At 36.3% G+C, this 20755-nt stretch overlaps 2 protein-coding genes across 5 annotated transcripts in view; both read left to right on the top strand.

Annotated features, from left to right (window-relative positions):
* The window catches only part of LOC310731884 (uncharacterized protein), a 421718-nt gene that overhangs the window by 254515 nt on the left and 146448 nt on the right, over positions 1–20755 (top strand). The window lies entirely within an intron of this gene.
* The window catches only part of tbxas1 (thromboxane A synthase 1 (platelet)), a 67945-nt gene that overhangs the window by 35121 nt on the left and 12069 nt on the right, over positions 1–20755 (top strand). For all 4 annotated transcript variants that reach the window (XM_083551950.1, XM_083551952.1, XM_083551949.1 and 1 more), the window contains 5 exons: positions 3834–3950; positions 9159–9247; positions 9482–9630; positions 9903–10033; positions 11132–11455. In XM_083551950.1, the coding sequence (XP_083408076.1) occupies positions 3834–3950; positions 9159–9247; positions 9482–9630; positions 9903–10033; positions 11132–11455 (810 nt within the window). The remainder of the gene's footprint in view (positions 1–3833; positions 3951–9158; positions 9248–9481; positions 9631–9902; positions 10034–11131; positions 11456–20755) is intronic.

Genomic DNA, 20755 nt, shown 5'->3' with positions numbered 1-20755 from the left:
GACTTCCACATATCCATCCTTCCGGCTTACAGGAGGTTCCTGAGGTTTGCTTTTCGGGGGCGAAGCTTACCAATATTGGGTCCTTCCGTTCGGCTTTGCATGCGAGCACTGGAAACATATGTCCACAGGAGAGAACTGTGGAGAAAGTTGGAGCAGCTGTTTGTCTGCTATGGTCTCTATAAACAAGCAGACTTTCAGCAGGTGGATAGTAGATGCCATATCTTCTTCCTATGAGTCCTCTGGTCTCACGGCTCCTTTTGGGGTCAAGGCTTACTCCACCCGGAGTGTGGCTGCTTTTGTGGCCTGGTCCTCTGGAGTCCCAGTCCAACCTTGACCTTGAAGCCACTCCCGGCTCCTCCGCCTTACACTCTAGCTGTGCCCATCCACACTAGGCCAGAACTGGTCAGTGTGCCGTGATTGGACACTTGTTCCAAAAGCGTTGTTGACGCTTTGTAGCTTTCTGGTCGTGGGGTGACGTCGCGTCTTTTCATTGGCCGGATTACACACATGATTCAAATAATGGACAATGCAGAAGCATTCCCATAAGCGTTTTTTTAAAGCATTTAGGAACTAGGGTTACATATGTAACCTAGAGAAGATTCACATGTGCCTTTAGAGCATCTTATTCCACATTTGGTCCTCCATTTGGATTTTGGAGTGTTCTTGTGGAGATTTGTCTTCATTAAGCCACAAGGGTTTTAGTTAAGTTAGGTACTGATGTATTGTAGAGTGAGGGGGCATAGGGTGCAGTAAGCATTCCAGTTAATTTTAAAGGTGTTCAATATGGTTTAGAGCTTTATTTTATTTTTTTGTCACCAAATGTTTGGATGAAAAAAGTTAATGTAAAAACTTGAATGCATTTTATTTGTTTGTAGCTAATTTCGGAACTATTACATGTTGTAATGCTTTGAAGGAGATTTTTTCACTACTCATCCTCTTCTGACTGAACTGAAACATTTTTTATGATGTTTTTTTAGTGAAAATGAGTACATTACACTTAAATGTTGTAACTGAAACCAGAAGCTTCATTTCAGGACTTCAAAATGAAACTTAGTATTAAGGAAAGTGAGAGGAAAGTGAGTGGTCATGGGACTCTACAGGTTTTTAACTAACTAGCTAGCTAACAGAACAATTATGGTAAAACAGCAACTAACGTAACCATAATGTTAGCTGAGATAAAAAAAAAAAGGCTAGATAACACAGAGCAAATTGTAGTCATACTTATTGAAATAATTTCAACAACTAACTGTTTAAAGGCATACTGAATGCTATTGCATCTAATGAGCTATATCACAGTTCATTTTAATCCCAGATCATACATAAAACAGCATGTTGGCAGTATTTGCTGCTTTGCACAGGTAGTGTGTATCAACACGTATGCAGGAAGAATCAAAACGTGTGTGTAGGTGTTATGTCGGTGTGAGCAAAGCTGCCCGGCACCACTGTACTTTCAACTCAACGATGCCACTGTGGTCATCACTAATGATCACATGACTTATTTATCAAAGTAAAAGGTCAGGTTTTGAGCTAGCCTGGGTCTGGGACCAGAGCCTTCTGGGTAATGTAAAGATGACAGCAGGAGAAGATCAATACTGAGACCATGTGCCTTGATATGTATAAAACCCCGGTAGCTTATAAACATCTTTATTTCTTCATATCATATCACATCTCAGCCTGTGACCTGCAGTGCACTGTGGTGTGGGATGTTTTTGGTCAGTGTGGTAAGAGTGTGTATGTGAGTTTTACTAAGAAGCTTATGATACACACACCATCTGTGACAGACAGCGGGAGAAAACTCATAAAGTGGATCACCATGGCAGCCCAGAAACAAACATAATGTGTTGGCTTCTGTGTGCACAAATAAATACTCGACATTCCCCCACCAGATACACACCCACATTTAAAAATATGTACTCAATACACTACAGAGCTGGGCCTGCACTTGGTTATCTTTATTCTCAGAATGTAAACATGACATGGACAAACAGATGGATGATTGCTTTAATTTACCATAGTAAATCAAGCAGTCTAACGGCAGAGGTCAAAGTTCAGTTTTAATAATTATAAAAAAGAGCAAGCTTAAAAAAAATGTCTTTTTAGACAGCACTTCGAAAAATGCTGTTTGTAAAGGACTGAGATCATGACACTTGTGCATTTATTCCTTTGGCAGATGCTTCTAACTAAATCAACCGTTCAAAGGCCCCAGAGTGGAATTTACAATCTTCTGATCGCCAGCTGCAGATTTTTACCCATAAGTTACCCCAGGCTTATCCAACTCATTAGACTGGATCAGATTTCTCTCTCTCTTTTTTTTTAAAGGTTCAATGCTAGATTGCACCAAAAAAGACAAGAATTATAACATTTTATTTGAATTCTTCAAATCGTTCATTTCTTTTATCCTAATTACCACAAAATGGAATTCCCTGTACTTAGAGAAAAGGAAAAGTATGTTTACTTGAAAATGCACATATTATGGAAAGCAAAAGAAGAAGATTTTTGGGGATTTAAAGTTTTTTATATAACGTGTTTTTGAGGAACGTTTTATTTAAATCCTTAAATCCACAGTCTTCTGACTCTGTAGTCAATTGTTTCTTATCACGGGACAAAAAAAGATATGCGTAGTAAAGATTTGTCATTTTGTGTTTGGATACCTTTTGGGAAAGCATAACTAATTCAAATTTAAAGGCTTTTTTTTGTCTATTCCATTGTAACATCCTAGAGGCACAATTTGAGGCAGGGCTACTACATTTTTAAGGTAATGCCAATTAGAACTTTATAACAGATACATTCAGAAAACACCCACAGAAATAACTGGATTAACAAAGTCACACAAGAACCACTCACACCCAGTTTGCCACATGACATTAACATTTTCTTTTTTTTTTTTTCCTGTTTCTTCGTTGCTTGGGGGACTGGGTAGTTATGCTATTATTGCGTAGTGGTGGGTATGTTTAAGTAAGCCAGATATTACATATGTGTCCACAGACTGTATTTAATATATCGTGATGACTCATAAGTATTTGATCTAAATCTGCACAGGTTTGACTTAATCAAACTTCCCCAGCAAATTCAGTGAGCATACTGTAATTTATGCAACGTAAGTAACCAGCCAAATTGGCTAGGATTGTGACAGCTTTACTTACCACTCTTAATTTTTACCTGCATTTGTCTGGTTTGCGGGTGTTAATTTTTAAACCATGCTTGCATGAACATTAATTTTCAGAAATTTTCTAGCAATTTGTTTATTTGATTCATTTACATCCATCTCCACAATCATATAATACTAACCAAGCAGGCCTGGTGAAATCTAGCAACTGTTTTTTCTGAGACCACATTTTTATTTTCTGTTGCCCATGCTACATTACAGGGCAGCAACCACACTGAAAAAAAAAATTGTTATCCACCCTCTTCTGCATACATGACTCATGAATATCCACAATTGTTTCATGTTGCTTTGATTGACAAGAACGAGGTGCATTTGTTTTCTTATCCAGAGAGAATGGAGCCTTTTGCTCTCTTAGATTTCTTGCCACTATTGACTGGCCATTGTCTGGTATTTTCAGACTTGTGTTCTCCCATTCTGTTGCACCATTTGGTAGTGAGGTTACAATATTTTATAAGCATATTTGAAATCTTTATTGTTTTAGACTTCCATTATAAAAGTATGTACAGGTAACTACTGGTAAACATGTCAACATACATGCATACACTACAAATACAGTAATAGGGATTAGGATGAAAATCACTCAGAGTTTTTTCAATGTGCTGCAAATGGATTAAATCTAACACAGTGATATGATCATTCATCAATTGTCTTACAATTTTTTTTTTAGTTTTTTAGGACAGCTACAAAGCCGATGTCAGACAGTCTTATCATGCTAAGGGATGAACAGTGGAAACGAGTGCGCAGCATCCTGACACCAACCTTCAGCACAGTCAAAATGAAAGAGGTAATCTCTCACATCAATTCTGTGTTCTTTATGATTGAGTTATTGAAATCTGTGAGGTAAAATCCAATTGAAAATGTTGATTGTTGATGTCGTTGCTGCAGAGGGGAGTGTATTTACTTGAATGTGATTATTGGTTTGGAAAATACATTGTAGCACATCTCATTTTTTTGAGATGTACAAGTCTTGTAATAGAAATACTACAAATGTATGTTTTTTGTTATTAGCAGTGCTATGTGAGGATTGTCGCATAAATAATACATTATAAAAGATTAACAGTCATGTATGCATATGCATACAAATATGTTATAATGTCCTATGGAGTGTTTGATCTGCATCACAAGAATACACGCAAATCCTCAGCACTTCTTCAGTCATCTTGAGCATAATATTTTTTGAAATTGCCGATATGAAATTGCAACAGTATTTGTATTAAAGAGACAAAATTCACTCTGGTATATAGGGGTTTGGCAAAGTGTTGAGTTATATCAATCTGACACTGTTTTTTGTTCAAACACTGTTTATATTGATCTACAGTGCATAATATGACCTATTATTTAAATGCTTGTTTCTAAATTTAAAGCAGATACTCACTCAGTAAGTAAATTGCTGGTCAATAGACTTGCTGTATCATGGGATAATAACATTTCAGTTTATTGAACATGTATTGCAATGTATTGTAAAATCAGCATTGGTAGATCAGCTAATCAACCTGGATTTAGTCCAGGAACTAAACATGGCTAATCAAAGACACTCAATGGCAATCAACAATTAACTTTTTTACCTTTGCTCAGTATTCAGTAAATCAATTATATTTTTGTGGAGCTTCATATATTTTTGAGTTTCCTCCTGTATCTCTGATTTCCCAAAAAAACCATGCCGGCAGGGGAGCTGGCAACTCTAGGTGTGAATGAGTGTGTGTGAAGATGATCCCAGTCTTTTTTTGGGATAGGGTCCTGATCCATGATCACCATGAAAAGTATGATTGCCTCTAATTAATCATTGCTTTGGTGAAGAGCAATACAGCATGCACATGCTGTCAGCTCGGCATTAATTAAAAATAGAAGCATAAAATAACAAAATGAGACTAAAACAGAGCAAAACAAACGTTGATACAGCTTTGAAAAGACATTGATATCCAATATAAAAGAAATACCAATAGAAAGATAAAGCTATTGGATTTGGCCTGGGTTTCTAAATCAAGTTGTAGAAGGCTGGAATGCAGCACAGTTTCTTGATTTTCCTGCTATAACACACTCACTAAACCTGGTAATTATCTGGTGAGTTGGATCTGTATTTTTGTTTAGCTGAGGAAAACAGAGCTGGGCTTAAACAACCCAGGAATCCTGGCATAAACAATTGTAGGCTGAAAATGTCCAGAAAAAGTGAGAGTGAAATTTGTGTTATTTGTACGGCAAGGTTTTTGGTTTCATACGACTAAAACACTTCAGGTATCATTAATTGTTCTTCCACAAATGAACTCTTAACTGTTATAATTGCTCAGTTTCTTGTACAAAGAGCTTTACAAACAAAATAAACATGCAATTCAGTGTTTCAGTTTATTAAACCATCTGCTTTATTTTCTGTGAAGGGGAACCCAGATTTTCTGGACTTACTGAATAAAAAATATTGCTTTCGTAAGATGCACGAAATAGTAAACATACTGAGTCCTGATTTGAGATACTGACATCAGATGAGGTAACATTAGAAATTGGTGACACCAAGCGAGAGAAAGCTGTGAGCGTTAGACTGTGGAATCACTTGGGAGAGTGAAATCCTGGCCACGGAGTAGCAATGACCTAAATATTTAATGACCTCATAAACATCTTTACTGTCAACACCAAACCCAAGTCTGGGCATGCAGTGCATGTTTGTTAACTTAATTACAGCACACAGAAAATTATTTTCTTTCTCCTGCTGCTTTTAAACCTAAACCACCCTGTGTAGCTTTAAGTGTAACCAGAGCTGAAATATTAAAGTGTATAATGATTAAAGAAAAAAAATTTTAAATCATAAATATTACAGTATGTGAGTATCTGATATTTGTTTGAGGCTTTGCTTTGTGATGCAGAATCTAGTTAAAGCTTGCACTATTGTGTTTTGAAGGCCATGAAACAGATTATATTATTTATTCAAACAGCAAAAGAACCACTGAATTAAAGCATTTAATTTTTTTTTTTTTCATATAAATTACTGCAGGCAGAAAACTGATGCTGCCAAACACCATCTGAAAAACTATTTTTAAATCTGGACAATACCTGGAAAGTGATGTTTTTACAAACAGTATTTGCCTGCATTTTTAAATGTTAAACCTCAAGGACTTTGACGTATCTAAACATGGCTTGCATCCTGTATTGATTTTCATTAGTTGTGTTGGAGTTGCAGGAAGAGACAGAGGACACTGCTCTTGTCATCCCCTATCTGCTTCTCTAGTCTTCTTCATTTGCCTCTAAGCCCAGCACTGATTTGATCTGATGCACAAATTGCCTGTTACACCACACGAGCCTACACCTAGCCAAGACAAAACAGAGGCAATGAATAGGCATTTTTTTCAAGTCATTATTGTAATTAGAAATCTTCTTCTCTGACAAACATTGAACTCTGCCTGAAGGAACAAAGTCTCTGAGCAGACTGGTCATCTTTTCACAATGCTGTGTGCTGCAGAGGTGATTAGGCATCTCGGAATTATGTCAAAGTAACTACAAGGAGTATTTAAGCTATCCAAGATACTGTTACATTTCATAAATAGCCGAGGAGCATTATAGCAATGTATACACAGCAGACACCCTCACTCTGTTCACATTCTCCTCCATATTGTAAGTAACACAGCAGTAAATCTCTTAAAGCCAATCAAGCTGGCTAAAAGCAAAGACATAAGTGAAGGTCAAAGTCTGAATAGTTTCTGAATACTGTGTGTATATGGGTGTGTGTATGTACATATATACTTTTCAAGTTTTTAATACTCTAATCAACATGGACAAATATGGATGCTTTATGCAAATGTATGTTTATTATTAGTGAAACCAGACTCAACATTGAGCATGAAGACAAAATATTCTAGCAAATGTTTTAAAGTAATTATGGTGTTTTATATTAGAGTGGAACCTTGGATTTCAAACTTAATTTCTTCCAGAAAAGTGTTTGCAGTTTATTCGTAATGCAAAGTGAATTTTCCCATACGAAATATTGTAAACTCAGACAATCCGCTCCACACACCCAAAAATATTAATATAAAATAATTTTTTATGGTATTTTATGTACAAACTATTGGCCCTAATGTATCCGAAACAAATAACAAAGATAAGTAAACAATATATAGTAAAAATAAAACAAAGTATAGCTCAGTTTGATTGGACTAACGATTGCCATTTAGATAAAGCCATTCGTTATGTTTTTTTTCCCCCCATTATAGTATATGTACACACACACACACACACACACACACACACACACACACTGTTTAATAGGTACACGTTATATATGGTAAACTGCATTGTATGTGTTCTGATTACTGTTTCTTTTTTATTAAATATACTGTATTTCTACTGCATGTAATGTACATCAAATTTGCACATGCATAGATTTTCATTTTCACTTATACTTTATAAATTAAAAAGAGTGTATAAGCATACAAAATGTGTTTAAATGTAAAATTTTAATGCAACAATGTAGTCAGACACTGAGAAAAGAATAGATTCTCTATGCTATATATTAAATTATTAAAAATGCTTAAATTGCAAATCCATCAACGGGGCAAATTTGATGCAAAGGTGATTGTAACCACAATTCTGGACACACTATGTGCATCACAATACTTATGATTGCTAACAAACTGTTAACAAAATAGTAAAAAAACATTTATTGAATGTCTATGACAATACATTAACAATTACAACCAGACAACAGAAATTTTATTTAGAACTTCATAAAGAATGTATTAAAAATAAAAAATAAGTATCAAGCCATTATAAAAACATCACATTATAAAAAGGATGTTGTGATATTTGCAATATCATAAAAAAATTTACTGTGAGAATTTAACAAACTACATTTTATACAATATTGTTATATGGCTTAGGCCTAGTTAGAATATTAGTGTGACTGAGGTCAGCCTGCACTTTCTCTATACAGGATATGTTGCCTGGTCTTGCTTCAGTGCACCAAGTCTCTCTTTTTTTTTTTTTCATTGCTGCTTGCACCCTCATCTTTCTCTTCCTGAGTGAACAGGATCAATAGGCGAGTCTGGTGTAAGATGAGGCTTATCACACTGTCAGTCGTTGCCATCTGAGGGGAAAGCTACATTGCCGTTTCTGAAAGAGAGAAAGATAGACTGAGGTAGAGAGAGAGAAAGAAAGAGAGAGAGAGAGAGAGAGAGAGAGAGAGAGAGAGAGAGAGAGAGAGAGAGAGAGAGAGAGAGAGAGAATGTGGTGAGTGGATGAGATCACTAGGACGATTGCTCAGACTAGTGTGACCTGAATCTAGTGCACTGTCCGTAATCACTGACTCAACTCAGAAGACAGACTGGTTTACATAAGTAGGTTTGCATAAGTAGTTACTCTCTTAAAGTTTTCTACATATTGTAGTGTTGCAATCTAAAACTGAAATGTTTTTTATTGGTTTTTCGAATTACATATAAAATACCTTTAAAAAATTAAAATAACAAAAAAAGTAAAAGATAAGATTTCATAAGTGTTTTTGTAAAAATATTATTTGTAAATAATAATATTAATAATAACAAAAAATTAAGATCCAATTTAGGTCAATATGAACATGTGTATAATATGTTAACACAAACACACATATACACACACACACACACATACACCCATATATATATATATATATATATATATATATATATATATATATATATATATATATATATATATATATATATATATATATAAATGGTAATGACTTAATTAGCTGAGGTTTGATCCAATATTATCGAGGGTTTTTTGCCTTTGGCGATGACCTTCAAAATTAAATTAGATTTTAATTGATTAATCAATTTGCCATAGCTCTGCCCACACCCTTCTAGCAGGTTTTGCATTTCTGTAAGCAAAGCATTGCCTTTCTCATATTACTCACAATTGTAATGTAGGTTTTTGCTAAATAAATGCTGAAGGTTGTTTTTTTACATAATGTTTGTTAATAAAACATGAAGTTCAAAACATTATGCAAATTCAGTGTTTGTGTGATTTGACACAGATGGTCCCTCTTATCCATGAAGCTACAGAAACTTTACTGAATAACCTGAAGGCTTATGCAGAGTCTGGAGAGAGCTTTGAAATTCACAGGTATGATTGTGTTTGCCTATGTGTATGTTTTTTCTTGGAAATGGAAAGCAAATTTCCCCAAAAGTGTAGGACTATCTGATATCTGGTTGTCTCCATGAGGAAAGATTATTCTGCAGTGTAAAAAAAAAAAAAACTCTTTAATATACTGTTTAAAGGATATACTGCTTAAATTATGGTATCTAATTATTATATTCATTTTATTTATATATATATATTTGTTATATTTTTCTGCAGGTGTTTTGGCTGCTTTACAATGGATGTGATTGCGAGTGTGGCTTTTGGCACGCATGTGGACTCTCAGAACAACCCCAATGACCCATTTGTGTACCACGCCTCCAAGTTCTTCGCCTTTTCTTTTTTCAGACCCATCATGTTCCTCTTCAGTATGTTCCACTGTCACATTTAGCCATCCATCTAATCCAAAACATCCTTCAGTGCCCATTATTTCCCTTTTAATTATTCAACAGCTGAGGTCACATCACATAAGGAGCTCTATAAATGACTATTTGATATGAACTTTAATGAAGGCAGTATAAAGATATAGCACATTTATTGCAAACTGGAGAAAGAGGTGTCATTTAAAATGCCTGTGTCCTTGTGTTTATGACTTAAGAATATTGGTAAATGGCCTTGTGCTTGTCCTTTGTGCTCTTAGTGGCTTTCCCGTTCCTGGCTGGACCCCTCAGTCGCTTGCTGCGAGATAAAGATAACAGTGAGTTGAGCAAGTTTTTCACCAGCTGCATTCAGAAACTTATAAGGCAGAGGGATGAGTTGCCACCCAGTCAGGTACAGTACAACCATGAGGGATTATGAATAAAATTCTGCTATGAATATAGCCATTATATGACCATTGATATTAAAATGTATATGAAATACAGTGCTTTGGGGAAAGTATTCACACCGCTTTACTTTTTCCCCATTTTATGTTACAGCCTCATTTTAAAATGGATTAAATTAAGTATTAAGCTTAATTTGTTGGTGTCATGTCAAGGCTGTGAATACTGTCTTATGTGATTTTGAAAACAGTTCTTTCACGTTGTCATTATGTGGTATTGTTTGTAGAATTTTGAGGAAAAGAATGAATTTAATCCATTTTGGTATTAGGCTGTAACATAAAAAAAGTGAAAAAAGTGAAGTGCTGTGAATACTTACCGGATGCACTGTATATGCATCTGTATAGCAGTTTGTCTAACAGATAAATAAAAATTTGGTGTTAGAGCTAATGTAATGACCAGGACTAGTCAAGACTAAAACTAAGACTAAGACATTTTTTTGGGGGGGTTAGGCGGGGTTCAAGATTAGGTCCAGTAAAAGTAAGACCAAAAACATCTATTTCAGGGCTTTACTTCAACTAGTTGGTTTTATTTGGTACATTGTGCCAGTGCTTATTAGGCTATGAAGGAGTAATTACATCTTGTCGAACTAAAAAGAAAAAGCAACATGAGCATTCATTTTTTATTAATGTTAAACAACAGCACGACTTTATTCAGCAAAATCAATGCTAATGTGCAGATTCAAGTCCTACAGCCCTATTTGGGGCTTCCTTTAACTAGGCATGTCAAATAAAAATAAAATAAACAAGTAAATTGGTGCATTGTATCTGGCACAGAGGATGGAGGCAGTTTAAAGGCAAATTGTGAGCATTTGGTGTGCAGTTAGTCAAGACCATTTATATCTTATTTATTAATTGAAATGTAACCTTTTAAACTAATATCACCTCAATTTCTTCGAACTTAATATACACCCACATAATTTACAATTTTTTGTTACTTGTGACCATCTGTGAAACCTAAAACATTTATTTATTTTGCCCTACTTTTTAGAGTGAACTATATTTCCCCTAATAGTCTCCTGTCTTAACCTTTTGTCCCATGGCTTCGATAGAGGCGGAGGGACTTCCTGCAGCTGATGCTGGATGTGAAGACCAGTAAGGAGTGTGTGTCCCTGGAACACTTTGATGTGGTCAATCAAGCAGACGAGCAAATTGTGACTGAAGGAAATGCGGAAAACTGCCACGAGTCGGCAAAACCCAGCCAGCAGAAAAGAATAATGACGGAGGATGAGATCATAGGCCAGGCCTTCATCTTTTTCCTTGCTGGCTATGAGACGAGCAGTAACGCTCTTGCATTCACCTGCTACCTGCTGGCCATCCACCCAGACTGTCAGAAGAAAGTGCAAAGAGAGGTGGACGTCTTCTTCAGTAGACACGTGAGTAAAAATAAATAAATAAATACATAACACAGCAGTAGTTAACTCCACTTTAAATCTTTTTTATTACAAAATTAATCTTGGATGCTCTTCAATTACTGAAAAAAAAAGAGTATCTGGTATTGCAAAAAAATTTTAATTACAAAGAAAAGCTGCATTTTAAATCACTTCTTTAAATCCGAACATCTTGCTTTTTTCTGTAATGTCTCTGCGTGTTGTGTCTTTTGTTATTTCCAGGGCAAAAACTGTACACCAGTCTAACAAAATAAAATATTCAGTGCAGCCACTGCATTGAAAAGCACGCTGTGTTTGGGTGTGTAGCCTCAACAATGTGGGTACTGTCATTCCAAATGCTGAGTGTTCTTCTGTATTCTGCTTTTTTCCATACAAGCATTCAGTGCAATGGAACACACAGACCAACTCATAAATATAGCACAGGTTTGCAATAATGGTGGCACTTCGGCTTCTTGGGCATGTGTGTGTGTTGGTGTGCATTTGTTTGTGTGGAGGAAGAGAGTGCATGAAATAGAGAATGCTACAATGCTGACAATTCCCAGTTAAAACCTGCAATCTGTCTGCAGAGAAAGGATGGATGATGGTGGGAAAGGAGCAGAAGGGGCCGAGCAGGTCTGTTTAGTGTGTGTTGTTAAAGGAAATAATGGTCTCTGGCTGACCCACTTTGCTTTTTTAGCCATCTTCATTACTCTGTGAAGTCACTTTAGCCTGAGTATTAAAAGGTCCATAAGTTAGGGCTTCTTTATATAAGCAAAAAGGCATAATGCAATTTTTCATGAAATATGTGATTAAGAAAACGACTGAGGGCCACAACAGCATGACTCCGTGCTCAGATAAACAGCTGGTGGGGAAAAAGAGGGAGCAGCGAGAGCTTGGAAATGTTTTAGCAGCTCGGACTACACTTGAGCACTGGCCGTTATGTTCAGCTCCTTGTCCTCTTTTCTTATAATGCCACCGTAATAGCTGACACATAAACCCGGCCTTGTTAAGCAACGCGCCGCATCTGCTGAATCTTAATACGTGCAGCCAAGGCCAGGCAGCCGCTTGGATCAAACGCAGAGCTAGTCCATCTCAATGACTCCCTTTCTCTACTTTCATCTTATACACTTACTGCCATTGACACTCGCATGCTCAATTTAGTCCCGCTCAGGAAGTCTGGTTCTTTTTAGTTTCTTTTTTTTCAGGCAACACTGAGTTTTTGAAATGTAAACCTTGGCTGCTGCTCTTTAGACATTATTTGTTACCAGTGGCAGCTTTCGCATGAAACCCCGTTTTCTTCAGTCATGCTTTTTGCGAGATGAGTGCTATAAAATGTTTTGCTTAGTTGTTCAAAAAAGAGAGATTTTTATTAAATTAGTCAATCCCACAATGTTGGATTGAGCATTTAACGATTTTATTTTCGTTTAATGATCCCTTTGCTACTACATCTCAATTGAATGACTTGTAATTTAAGTCCTATTTATATGTATAATGTAATAGTGTGCTTTTATACACTTTAGTGGGTGCGTGTACTTTTTAAATAGTTTTAAAGAAAGTTATCTCTCAGCTTTTAGAGCTCTTACAGTTACGAGCTGTGCATGTGTGTGTGGCGTTAGCAGCACTGCGTTTCTGTTGACTGTCAACCCAGCAATAGCCACGCTTTTTAAGTTTTACACAGAGCAGCTGGGCATCGGTCTACAGCAAACTATCTGACCATAGTGGATATGAAGGTCAGTGCATGCCCCCCGGCTGAGGCTGCATTGCCTGGCACGACTTTTGAATTTAGCACACTGAGAAGCAAAGGGCCTTTCAGTTTGTTTTGTAAATGCATCTCGCTGTGCTCAAACTGAATGCACCTCGGTACTGAAAGCTTTTCAAATGTCACTCTCCTGCTCAAGCAGCACAGAGCGGTGAGTTTGTACCATAAAGCTGCACAGACGAAGTAAAAACACTTTAAAATGTCAACCTTTTTTACTGGTGTATTAATCTAATTGGTACTTTTTGTGCTGTTTGAATGGCCTCGTGAATGATCATGTACTGTTACTGACATATTAATACCACATTCATGTGCTGGGTTGAACCCAAAATTGCATCATTTGCTCTTGGACTTAAATGGTTCATTTGTTTAACCATTAGTTTCATTAGCTTTTCTTGGCTGTAGGTGCATCACTGGCTATACATGGCCTAGTTTTCCTTGTTCTAGATGCCAGATAATATTACTTGTATCTCAGAGTGGAGAACAAATATTATTTTGCAATATTTAATAGAATAATTAGTTAGGGAGCTGCGGACGTGACATGGTAATTATGGCTACAAAAAGCATCTAGGCTAAGTTTCTTGTAATCCAGGATTAATATATTAAGGCCACAAATTATGTAATGTTTCTCAAGCTCTAAATCATGGCCATGAATTATGGAAAGCATAAAAACTCATGCTCTTGCGGCTTCTAGAACCCAAGCATTTAGATGACTGATTATATTTTACTTCAGTTTGAACTAATGCACTAAGACATACTGAATTCTCAGTGAATATATTTGTTTGGTCTTTCCTACACAATAATTAACTGGAGGTCTCATATTAGGTGTAATGTTCATAGGAAAGAGTAACACAATCTGTAGCCACAGTTGTGGTATCTCACAAAACATCACAATCTAGTAAGATACCTTAAAATAGGAACTCATACCTTCGATATATTAATTTTTAGACATGTCTAATTACAACAACACCTTGCCACTGCAGAGATTTTGTACTGTGCATGCTAGGTATAGTAAGAGGTTTATTTGTTCAGTATCTGCTGTCATGCTTTCGTGACTAGAGGTCCAAATGCTAAATTAAAAGACGGAAGGGACTGGAGCATTTTTCACTCTTGTCACTCTTACTTAGCCACTGTGTTTAACATAAACATTATTACTGACTCAGAGCTTCAGCATGGCACAGTTTCACCATTGGGTGGCTTAAAAGGTAAAAAAAAACACAAATTCCTAACTGCCTGTCTCAGTGTGTGTGTGTGTGTGTGTGTGTGTGTGTGTGTGTGTGTTGTGTGTGTGTGTGTGTGTGTGTGTGTGTGTGTGTGTGTGTGTGTGTGTGGCACACATTGTGTCTAGGCTCTCATTTTCTCTTCCTGCATTGTGCGGTGACTCCCCAGGGTGTCTCTCATTAATTTGCCCTTTTTTATCTGCATAAATAGCAGAGTGAGATGAAGCAGAGCGTCACCTAATGAGTCAGCCAGAGGTGGGAGACGAGGGCAGGAAGGCGAGCCGTGTAGCAAAATTACACATTTGCAGCCGCTTGCTTTCTGAAACAGAAATCGTTGGCAAAGAAAAAGACACATTTCATGTCCAAATTCATTCCCAATTAACTGTCAAGTTTATTTTGGGGTATTCAATATTATTTTAGAAATCCAGTCTTCAAATGATGCAGAATAAGCACAGTGATCTCTTTTAGCTTTACAATTTATATATATATATATATATATATATATATATATATATATATATATATATATATATATATATATATATATATATATACACAGTATATATAAAATAGAAAAACTCCCTATATAACAGATAAGTAATGCGCATATCAAATATAATAATATACCAGTATGAGTCAGAAGATGATAAGCACTGAAATAAACGTGTGTAATAATAGTCTAGTATATTTTAGTTCTAATTGTAATGATTACATCAATTACAGCAAATGTGGCTTAAATTAACAATATGCCATTCACACTGTTGTGAAAATGTCTTGATATGCTTCTGAAGAGAAATGTTTCTTCTCTACTGCTGCCTGTTGTGGTGTTTGATTTTAATTTAGCTTGTTAATTTGTCACATCCTATCATTTACATCAATATGTATCTTTCACTATTACTACAGTAAACTATGAACACTCAGCAGAAGCATAGTATAGATAAAGTGCATAGTTTAATTTTTTTTAATTCAGACTGATGGTGTAGTGATGTTATGTATTTGCTGTTAACTAGTGCACAGTGTAGAGGTAAAATAACACTTAGCTGAAAAAAATGAGTTGATGTTATGCATGATTAGACTAATTGTGGAACAATATCAAAATAGAAACAGCTCCAGATATCCGAATTGTCTGTTAACACTGCTCGCTATGTAATCTACAAATGCAGATTGAAGCTCTATTACGCAAAGAAGCCATATGTGAACATGATCCAGAAATGGCATTGTCTTCTTTGGGCCTAAACTCATTTAAAATGGACTGAGGCAAAGTGAAAAACTGTTCTGTGGTCAGATTAAACCATGGACACAAGGAGAGGGACCATTTGGCTTATAATGAAAAGCCAAAATCTATGATGGTATAGGGTGAATTAGTGCCTATGTAATGTTTGCACATCTTTAAAGGTAGCATCAATACTGAAATGTTTATACAGGTGCTAAAGCAGGCGACATCTTTTTCAGGGAAGTCCTTGCATATACAAGACACCTTTAAATTGCATCCTGCATCTATTACAATAGCATTGCTCTGTAGTAGAAGGGTCTGGGTGCTAAACCAGCCTGCCTGCAGTCCAGACCTTTCAACAATTGGAGAGTTTTTGCTTTTCATGAAAAAGAAAATGCGAAAGAAAAATCCCTAGAACTGTTAAGCAGGTAGAGTCCCGTTTCAGACACAAATGGGACAACATCCCTCTCCTAGAACTCCAGCAGCTGGTCTCCTCAATTCTGCACAGTGCTAAGCATTGTCCCAACTTTTTTGAGATGTGACACAGCCATCAAAATTCAAAACTACATTGTTTTTTTCTTTAAAATGGTACATTTCCTCAGTTTAAACATTTTATATGCTTCCGATGTTCTTTTAAAAAAATATATAGGTTAATGAGATCATTGCAAATCATTGCATTCTGTTTTTATTTACATATTACATTTCTAAAATTATTTACAAATTATTTTTTGCTCAAAGTTAATCTATATACTGTTAAATTTCCTGGTTTCCTCCTCAAAAATGATAGAAGACTAGATGTATCCAAGTTCTTTTGACAGGCACTTTATGTTCTACCTCGCTAACATTAACTGGTAACTTGATTTATTTGCTAATAGTAGCTTAGACCTGCATTGATTCCTTTCCCCAACATAAACAAATAACTAGAGGCAAGATATTTTACATGACATTTTACATCAGAATAATTCATTAGCAAACCATGTAGTATCAGTTATTAGTAAATAGCTTTGTTTCTAAAAAAAGAATCATGTTCTAACTGTTTTTTGTAATACGTTGCATTTTGCATTAAACCATTTACTTTTTACTTCGACTTGAATACATTCATGGTTGGACACTTCTACCTTTAACCAAGTTGACACATTATTTATGCTTTTAATTAAGTATATCTCCTCAAAAAAAAAAATTTTCTGGGTTTTAAAGCACAGAAGAATTGCTTTCTCTTTTAAAAAAAAGTATGTATACAGATTTTTGCGTCACCTCTGAGAAGACACAAAGCAAAGGCAAGGTTAGACAGCTATACATAAAGAGGGTGAAAATCAAACATGACAGAGCTTCAGGAAGGTGTGAAACAGATAGAATGAGCGGAAGCAAAGAAAGAAACAAAGACAGGAAGTAATGGTGACTGGTGGGAGGTGGGAGTGAGCAGGGCTAAAAAGAAAGAAAGAAAGAGAGAGAGAGAGAGAGAGAGAGAGAGAGAGAGAGAGAGAGAGAGAGAGAGAGAGAGAGAGAGAGAGAGAGAGAGAGAGAGAGAGAGAGAGAGAGAGAGAGAGAGAGAGAGAGAGAGAGAGAGAGAGAGTACAGCCCAGCTTTTCTGTGTGTGAATAATTCAGTCATGCTGTGTCTGTGAGGCTGAATCTCCAGGAGGCTCTTTCCCTCACTCATCAACCTTCACTCATATCACTCACCCAAATATAAAGACCATGCATCTTGACTGTTAAATTTAATAACACGGCCTTTAATCCACCACACAGCACAGTGCAACAGCTGTCAGTTTCTAATCAAAGTGCTATTATTTGTCTTCTGGCTTCTTTTGCGAGCCTTGGAACAAGAGTACACGTCCTGATTGTAAAAAAATTATCCTTTGTTTTCATAAAGGATATTTTATGCGCTCTGTAACTCCAGAGAGCAAGAAAGCAAGGACGAGACTGCAAGACTCACAATTGCGTCACTCTCTTATTCTATTCTCTCTCTTCATGTGTCTCTCTGTGGATCTCTCTGTCTCTTTCACTAGCTGAGATGAAGGCTGTCTGGTGTGTGAATAGCCCCACACCCCTGGGGTCAGAACTGCAAAGCTTGGACACTTTGATTAGGCGAGCTAAAGCTCAGCAGGTGAAAGACACTGAACCACACTCGCAGCCAACTCTCATCCAGAATCTCATCACACTGGCACAGAAGAGTTTATTAACTGTAAGATAAAATAGAGAAGCAGAGAGGAGGGAAGGGATGAAGGCAATGGATAGAATGTTAAAAATAGAGACTCTCCATGAATTAATACATGACCTTTATTGAAAGGCCAATACTCTCTTTTCTCAAACAGACAAAAGTATTTGAAAAATAATTTCCAGTCATCCTGTGCTTAGGCATGCTTGTCACACTCTGATGAGGAGACAACACAGGAGAGATTCATTCTGTCGAAACATTTAAAGAAAAAAGGATATGTAGAGAGCTAAGGTTGGTGATCATGAAGGGAAGGTTTTGTGACCCCTCTCTCTCTCTCTCTCTCTCTCTCTCTCTCTCTCTCTCTCTCTCTCTCTCTCTTTCATTTTTTTTTCCTCAGAATTGCTAGAGCATAATAAAGGAAAATTATTTTCCAGGAAAAACATGATGGATCAGCAGTTAGTATTTCTACCACACTGCTCCACCGTACATGCACCATTCTAAAATCCAGACAATCGCTCTGTGTCTTCTCGTGTCCTTGTGGTTTTCCCCAAGGATCTCTGGTTTCTTCCCACTTTCCAAAAACATGTACATAGTGCACAAGAGTGAATGAAAGTGTTATTTTGTGTGTGAATGGCATTGCATCAAGGGTGTATGCTCCCCTTGCACCCAGTTTCCATGATTTGCTCTGGATACAACATGACCCTGACTGGTATAAGACAGACAGACAGACATATATAGATGAACATGACGATATGTTTGTACAAACAAATAACAAAAGGCTGTGAGTCTGTAAGTCTCTTTAGAAAAGGCCCTTGTTATACAAAAGTATAATATTTTAATGTCAGTTGTTTAAAAGCATCGTAAAATCTTTTTGCATGGATTTTGTCTGAGTTGCTAATGGGAATTGCCTTTCTGAACTGCTAATTTGCTGTGTAGTTACAGCTTATTTTATGTTCTTGCTGCTTAGTAATGGAATTTCTCTTTTATTGCTATTCTTGTCGATATTGGTCTATAATATAATACCTAGCAATTGTGTTATGTAGCATTATGTCTAATCATTGTTGCGAAATCGTTCAAATGAGTGCTCTATTCAGTCACTGAAACATAAATCATACAGCTACATAAACTATAATCATCACTTAAACACAGCATATACTTAATTGTTAGTTATTTGAATCTACAATAGATGTCCAGCTGTTTGCTTTGTACTGGGTTTTTATAAACTGTTGATTCCACTATTGAAATAAACTATGCTCAGTGGTGGTCCAGTGGTCCTTCCTATACAGCGATGGATTGGATAAAAGAGGCATGACAAATTTATGCATGGACTCCTGCCAGTATTTGAAAACATTCACAGTGACCTTTGTACAAATAGTACCAGTATACATGTGTAGTGAATGTTATGTCTGTCTGGATATACTGTAGCTAATGCTTCATCTGTCCATACATTTTGTAATGTATTCCTAGCTTTGGACTTTGTGTAATAATGTGATCAGTAAACACACCTGCTGTTTAAAAACACTCCGTTCAGTGTCACTGTTGCACTGAGGATGATCCACCAGCCTAAAAATGTCAGCACTTTTCTTATGATTGCATATTTCTATTGATGGACAAGTAGTTTTGTACCTAAAAACCTTGTAAATTATTTATATGGTAAATGTACAATAAACTGGCATTCAGTATATTACATATGTTAACCAACCGCTACTGTATGTTCAAAAGCACATATCTGAATCCCACTGTAAGGGTTTTTACTTTATGTAAGGTTTTGCATTCTGTTCATCCGTGAACTTATTCCAAACTATTCTTTCTTCTTGTTTCTTGAGTCACAGACAAGTGCACTAAGCTCCTGGCAGTCTGACCCTAGATCTCATTGTGTAAGTCAATCTTGAGTCATAGAGATAAAAATAAAGTTTTCTCTCGGACAGATGCTTTAGCTTTCCTCTTACGATGTTGATATGGCAGGACCTTAAATACGATTCCCTTGTATGTTGTTTGGTGATTTTTACTTTGCCTATTTAAGTTTACTCCGCAGTACTAATGGATTGGAGCAGATGGAGTCATCAAAATGCTTCTGCCACAGTGGAAGGCCCCATGAAAATGCTGTGGCCCTGAGGGAGAGGGCAGTCCTGTAACTTAAACATCCATAAACATGTGCTCTGTAATTTATCCTTGCCTTCCTGACTGATGGTTCCTGAATGTCAACAGCTGTCAGACGTCAGCCATTGTTAACCCCCCACTATACGCCTTTTGCTCTCTCCTGGGGGAGTATATAAATTAGCCTATTTACTGCTGCTGTCTCAAGGGTGGCCGCTGTATATGTCTCTGAAATGTGCCATATTATTATAGACCTGTCCCCACCTTTTTGTTGTGTTTTTTTCAGGGGAGGTCGATCACCATGGTTCCAGAGCCCCAATATAAAAAAAAAATATGTTACAGTGGTAACAATCCATTATTCAAAATGTATTACATTTATTATTGAAATTTGACTGTCCATGTCAGTTAAATGGGTTTCTTGCAAAATAATGTCTACTGGAATTTAATGACAACTTAACTATGAGTGGAAATGTCTGATATGTACAAAATAAAGATATATATATGTGTGTGTGTGTACATATCAGATAATAATATAATATATATATATATATATATATATATATATATATATATATATATATATATATATATATATATATATATATATATATATATATAGTTTTGAAAGAGGCATAGATCTTATCCTCCCTGGTGGATGGCTGTCTTGCAGTATGAGAGATCTTAATAGTGGAATGGAATTGCCAATATGGTGATCTGCCAATTTGGATGAAAATGGGGGTAATTATCCATGAGGAATTTCAATCAAAATATGGTACGCTCTGAAGTTCAAGAACATATGTGGTCGATCACAGATTCAGCCTGCTTGGTTATTTAACAAGGTAATATTTTTGTCAAATTGCATA

Source organism: Silurus aristotelis, assembly GCF_946808225.1.
Source record: "Silurus aristotelis genome assembly, chromosome: 10".
In the NCBI taxonomy this organism is placed as follows: Eukaryota; Metazoa; Chordata; class Actinopteri; order Siluriformes; family Siluridae; genus Silurus; species Silurus aristotelis.
Note: the sequence above shows the minus strand (reverse complement) of the source record. Positions and strands in the feature narration are given on the sequence as shown.